The sequence below is a fragment of the Buceros rhinoceros genome, unplaced genomic scaffold, assembly GCF_000710305.1.
Source record: "Buceros rhinoceros silvestris isolate BGI_N320 unplaced genomic scaffold, ASM71030v1 scaffold37330, whole genome shotgun sequence".
NCBI lineage: Eukaryota > Metazoa > Chordata > Aves > Bucerotiformes > Bucerotidae > Buceros > Buceros rhinoceros.
In genome coordinates this window covers 13,636-20,103 of record NW_010388503.1, presented here as the reverse complement: position 1 = coordinate 20,103, position 6,468 = coordinate 13,636, and the positions used below count along the sequence as shown (strand labels likewise).

The window sequence follows — 6,468 nt, the reverse complement described above, 5'->3', positions numbered from 1 at the left end:
TCAGCTCTCTGTCATCTTTGATAGATCTTGTGCTTTCTCAGGGGCACTGTGCCTGGGCAGCTGGGTGAGAGCATTTGTTTTGGAGACTGGCTGATGGGAATCGTGTGGTTACCTAAAACAAAAGCTGTATCTGTGTCACCGCGACACAAGGGGTGATTAATTGTGGAGTCACTTCGTGCCATGTACAAACAATTGGGAGGTACGCTCAGGTTGAACATGGAGGAGGTGAGTGTCAGATCTGTTGACACCTGTGTGTTATGCAAGCCCTGTTTTTTATAGCATACTGCAGAAAAATCAGAACTGGTTTCAGAGCCTTTTTGAACAACAGAAATATCCACACTGTAATACCAGAAATGTCACACAAGCCCTGGGGCATCCTACCTGAGTCACAACCAGAAAATGCCCTGGAGTTCAGGACTTTTCTGTCTTCTTCCTTTGTGCTGGAGTTAGCTATGCGTGAAGAAGATCAAGGTTTTCGTGTTTCCTGTACTTTACAGAGTAAATTCCCACACCAAGTCACTTGGGTTTTGCAGCACTTGGGTTTTGTGCTGTATGCAAATGTATGGCCAGAGTGTAGCCTGACAGCACAGCATCACTTTGTTTCAGAACTGTGTAGGTGAAGAGTTGTACTTAAGCATCCCTTGGTGTTATGAGTCAGCTCCAGACAGAAATCTCCCTGAAATTCCAACCTGTTGCAGAAGCAAACTCTGCTTGGAGTTTGAGTTTTTTTCATCACCATCTTGTAAAGGCTAGGCCAGACAGGTAAATTTTGCATTAGGTGTGGTTCAGCGCACAGAAACCTGTAACACAACCTCACAAAGCAGTCCCGATCTCCAGCTGTGTTCTCTCCATCCATTTTAAACTGGAAACTCTCCAAACAAACCCTGTGTAAGCCTGCTGATAGAACCTGAGCAGCTCTCCAAAGAGCTCCTTTCTGGTTGTGCAGATGCATTTCTTTTCCACGTGCAACAGGAGCTTTCTGCAGCTGCTCACCTGGGATCTTGAGACCTTCTCCCAAGAAAAGTCCAAGCACTGTTTGCCAGAACTTTTCTCCATTTTGTTAGGGTAGGTCGTGCACTGTCTCAGAGGCGCCTCACACCATACATGCTGTCAGGTGTAATTCAGCTAGTTACTGGAGGAGTAACTTCATACTACAGTTGCATAAAGGTCACCCAGGGGTCGAAGGGTACCACAGCAATGAAATGAGTCCGTGCTGCTGAGTGGTAAAAAGGTTGGGATCTGTTAGGCCACTTGAGGAAACATCTTCTCCTTTATAACAAATCCCTTAGTTTCACACAGATTTGTACTTGGAGGAAAGAAGGAGGGGTGTTACCCAGAGTGATTTACAGGAAAGAACTGCTCATTTTCAGAGTCAAAGATTTTACCTTTTTTTTTTTCTTTTTCTTCCACAGAGCTCCTGAAATCATCCTGGGTTTACCATTCTGTGAAGCTATTGACATGTGGTCCCTGGGCTGTGTGATAGCGGAGCTGTTTCTAGGCTGGCCTCTGTATCCAGGAGCATCTGAGTATGATCAGGTGAGAGTGTGTGGTGGATGTGGGGATGTTTGAACATCGATGTCTTATGGATCCTCTGAACCCAGCCTATCCCACGGCGAATTTCACCTAATACAAATCGCTGCTGTCTGTCATTATGTTTGTTTTCTCTCTGTGATACTCCCATTGCCTGTCTGTCTCTGTTGTTGAACAGGAGAGCATGGAGTTCTGGGTGTTTTAACTTGAGTTGAAGGTAGTTATCCAGTATATAGAGTCAATTTACAGTTAACCCCCTGGCTTCCAAACCCAAATCTCTTGAAATACCTTCCTGCCAAAACAAAAGCGAGATGTGTGTTCTGACTCGAAATGTCCTCTGTAATTTCAGCATGAGGGCAGTTTTTCCGTGTAGAGGCAGAGCAAGCCTATCATTCCTGTCCTCTTAATACCTACAGCAGCCCTCATTTTTAATGCAAAGTGTGAGCCCCAAGCTGTGTCTGAAATACAAGGGCAGGAGTCTGAAAAGGCATCTTGAACTAATGAGTTCTTTCCGTGGATGCTCAGCATTATTACCTGGGCTACTCAGGACAAAAAGCCCTGTGAGAGGGGTTTTGAGGGTAACTTTACCACCATGGTTTTCATTTGTTACAGTGCTTGGTAGTGTTCCTTATGTGATAAAATACGTGAAAACTTACTAAGCTTCAAAACTTACTTGTATTATATCTTCCCAGCACTGTAAGTTTCCAAAGGAAACACTGTGGTACCTTAATGACCAGAATGAGTTAGAAAATAACTGAGGTGTGGCGTGGTGGTTTCCTTGTGCCCCAAGTTTTGTGTAATTCTAAGAGCCTTATCTGCTCACGTAGGTGGGTGAGGAGGAGTTGCTATTTCCATTGCTTAATAGACAGGATTTTGCAGTCCCTTGTGAGACAGCATGAGGTGCGACTTCATGGGGTTGATTGTGATATCCAAACTGCCCGTGAAAACTAGGTGTGACTGACTGCAACGTTTTCTGACGTTCTGCAGCAGCAAGAGAAGCTCAGGCAGAACTTGTGAGAGGACCTCTCCAGGAATGAGTGAATAGGCTGGGCTGGGGGTTTGTGGTTATTTTTTTAAATACCCTTTGGCTGTAAAGCAAGAGTTATGTCTCCTGAAAACAGCAGGACTCTTTTCTAAAGTATTGTGTAGGTACAAAAAGTACCCAACTGCAGACCCCAGATCCACTGGCATTAGTGAGGGGAGTCAGTAAACTCGTATGGGTCACAAGCTGTTCCTCTGCTTTCGCACAGTGGAATAGGAGGAGTTTTGCAAGTAAGAAATGAGACATGCTAAAGGACCTGTAACTGATAGTTCCAACAAAGCCGAGTTACCTTAACGCTGTGTTTCCAGTCCTCATTTCATAAAAGGGACTTGCCAGGGTTTTGTTCTTAAACTTTTGAAAAGACTCCCTTGAGGGGAGAGCCGCGACAAAGGCGATGTTGTGTTTCTCACCCTACACCTTGAGAGCAGATAGCATTAGCAACTGGGAAACAATTAAAAAGCTTATTACTGTGGTTTTTTCATAACTTGATATTTTCTTTCCTTTTGGGCATACCTTTTTATTGGTTAATGGTTTACCAGTGTCTTATTGATGCCGTCACAAGTATTCAGGTGTGTTTTCCAAAATTCTGAGCTATTTTTTTAGTTAAATGTAAAGTGAAGTATGCTAAATGTTTTTGAGGATGTAAGAGGTTTAGTCTCGCTTTCCTGATCAGTCAGAGCTTTGCCATGATGTTACTGTCAGACTGTGTGTCTGGAGTATGTGTAGCCAGTCACAGCCATGTTGCTTGGATACTTGTGCCTTTAATTACACCCACGTACGCGATACTTTCTGTGGTATTACTTTCTAAAAATGTGTACTTCTTACATTGCTGATGTTAAAGACTATTGGTGTTTCTCTACCCATGTCTCTTAAACTTACAGTCTGCTCATATTACTTGGGCAAAAAATCTTTCCATAGATTAAGAAAGATGTATTTAAAAGCTGAAATTTCTGCAGATAATACGATTGAAAAGGTTTAGTGTCCGTTTAAGTATTTGAGATAGTCCCTTTAATTTTTCAGTTTCAGTTACCTGGGCATTCTTTATTTAAGGCTTATTTCCTATTTGCTGTGAACAAACCTGACTGATAGCTACTCCATTAGCTAGGAGTTCTTTACATTGGGAGTCCTCATTCTTGTAATTTTCTTTCCTAGATTCGTTATATTTCACAAACTCAAGGCCTTCCAGCGGAGTATCTTCTCAGTGCGGGAACGAAAACAAGCAGGTTTTTTAACAGAGATCCAAATTTGGGATACCCACTGTGGAGGCTGAAGGTTTGTCTGTCTTTTTAATCCTCAATGCTGTTTTGTTCATTGAGGACTTGTTATAAATCCACACCTAGTTGAGGTGTGCTGTGAAAACATTCTTCACACGTTCTGAGTGAAGATTGGATTTGAAATGCTGTTCAGATGTAGCTGATTTGTGTATTTCATTTCAGAAACTGCACAGACCTCCTGGTTCTCCCCTAACAGTAGCAGCTGTGCACGGCAGTACTGGCAGACAGTGGGTGTAAAGTAATTGAGGTGATGGTTCCTTATTGTGGCTGCTCAGCCGTGGTGAAGGATGTCACCTTGTTGTCATCTCCTGACACAGCAAAGATTAAAATAGGGAGTTATCTCATGGTCGTCTGTGTTAGTTTCTGTTAACAGAAATCTGCTTATCTATTGGCAGAGGACAGGAAGGAATCGGATGTGCTCTATTTGCCTGTAAAGTTGAGCAGCAAAAGAAAGGGAATTTTGCCTTTCTTCTGCTCTGTAAAAGAGGAGTTTAAAATATTTATAGCCTCTTCATAAATCAGAAGTCTTCAGATTTTCTGGCTAATGCACTGCCAAACGAAGCCTTGGAATGAAGTCATCCAGCTGTTAATTCCACTTTGCAGTGGATGGTCTTTCCAGTTGAGGAGAGGAGAACCCCTGGCTGGTTCGGTTTGGCCTGCTGGCTGTGATTTTTTCTTAAAGCAGGCAAAGATCACCCGGGTCGGCTCTCTTCTTGCTGGCTTATCAAAGTGTGATATTTCCGTTTATATTAACAAACTCTTTCTTTTATAGACCCCAGAAGAACATGAGTTGGAGACAGGAATAAAATCAAAAGAAGCTCGGAAATACATATTCAACTGTTTGGATGATATGGCGCAGGTGTGTGGAGATCCTGTAACACGCAGATAATCATGACTAATTACAGGCATTGTTGCTATTGCTAAAAATGAGGCTCCTTTGCTGGAGCAGTGCTCTTCCACATGCCGTTGAGAGCAGTGATGTAGGTTTGCCGTGGTGCCAGTTTGCATCAGAAATTTCTGTATTAAAGACTTACCAGAATGTTGGTTATGAAGCTGTTAGAAATTTTTTGGTTTTTCTCAGGCCTTAATCTGGTAGATGCAGCAAGTGTGCTCAGCCTGTTACCACTAGACGTAGTCAAGCAGTAGGAAAGCAAAGCCCCTTCAGATGCGTTTGAGATTAGGCCTCTTACTGCACTTCAGAAATGTTGACAGGAACTACAGATTGTTCTATTTTTTTTTATTCTTGTTTCCAGAGATAGAGTGAAGGAGTATCTGAGTGTTTTTAATATCATGAGGCCTTGAATCTTAAATATGTTGGTCTCAGTTTTCTATTGCTTTTGTAGCTGTTATCAATTTACGCTTGTGCAGAGAATGTAGAATCTTGCCATTTTGATTTCCTAGCCCCTTATAGCCCCACGTGAAAAATGAGAGCACGTTGCCAGGCAATGGAGAAATTAATGTGGCTGAGAGACAGAAATGCTTAATAAATTTCTGCATGATGTGAAATTACTGAATTGTTAGGGAGCAATTAAATTCATGTTTGCGTGAACTACTGTCTTTTTATTTTCAAGGTGAATATGTCTACAGACTTAGAAGGGACCGACATGTTGGCAGAGAAGGCTGACCGAAGGGAGTATATTGATTTGTTGAAGAAAATGTTGACCATTGATGCAGATAAGAGAATTACTCCACTGAAGACTTTGAACCATCCATTTGTTACGATGACACATCTACTGGATTTCCCCCACAGCAATCAGTAGGCTTCCTTAGATGACTTGTTTTGTTTCAGGAGACATAGAACAGCACTTTTCTGCTTTCTGTCAGTGCTGTTTTCTGCAGTTTCTGGCGGATCTGAAAACAGCAATGGCATGTGTAAGGAATGGAAGATTCATAAGCTTCCTGCTTGTGTTTTAGGACATTCTTTGTTCGTTAGAAAAAAATAACCTGAACCTAAAGGCAGGTGCATAAAGTAGGGAATATGCCATGTCTCGGTTGTACTGTTTTTTATATATCTGATCTTTTCTCCTGTCATTCTGTTTCAGTGTGAAATCTTGCTTTCAGAATATGGAGATCTGCAAGCGAAGAGTTAATATGTATGATACAGTGAATCAGATTAAGAGCCCATTCACCACTCACGTTGCTCCTAATACAAGCACAAACCTGACAATGAGCTTTAACAACCAGCTCAATACAGTGCACAATCAGGTATAGCATCTTGTAGCTGTTTTATACTAATGGAAGAAATGGCGTAGTCTTAATCGTGGGCTTTCAGGCCAGGTCCTGTTCTGCAAAATACTGCATTTAAATTGCTCTCCAGAATTTGTAGTCTTGTCTTGAAATTTAGTTTCCCAAAACTCAGGCCAGGTTGGTCTCTTACTTCACCTGGTCACATTTGCCTGTCAGTTCAGCAACGTAAGTAAAGTTGGTGCAGTTCATGTTTTTTCTTCTGTGTGTTTTACACTTTTTACCTGAAACCTTTTCCCGGTGCCTGCTTCACAGTATAGCAATAGCTCCTGTTGTTTGGTTAATAACGAGTGGTAAATCTGAGTTACTTTTGTTTTTCGTAGGCCAGTGTATTGGCTTCCAATTTTACCGCTGCTGCTACTCTTTTCCCTGCAAACT

General features: G+C 42.1%; 1 protein-coding gene across 1 annotated transcript in view; it reads left to right on the top strand.

Moving 5' to 3' along the window:
* HIPK1 (homeodomain interacting protein kinase 1) overlaps positions 1-6,468 on the top strand; it is a 21,322-nt gene that overhangs the window by 5,270 nt on the left and 9,584 nt on the right. The window contains exons 2-7 of the mRNA XM_010146123.1: positions 1,413-1,536; positions 3,725-3,844; positions 4,619-4,705; positions 5,418-5,602; positions 5,889-6,051; positions 6,414-6,456. Coding sequence (XP_010144425.1) covers positions 1,413-1,536; positions 3,725-3,844; positions 4,619-4,705; positions 5,418-5,602; positions 5,889-6,051; positions 6,414-6,456 — 722 coding nt within the window. The remainder of the gene's footprint in view (positions 1-1,412; positions 1,537-3,724; positions 3,845-4,618; positions 4,706-5,417; positions 5,603-5,888; positions 6,052-6,413; positions 6,457-6,468) is intronic.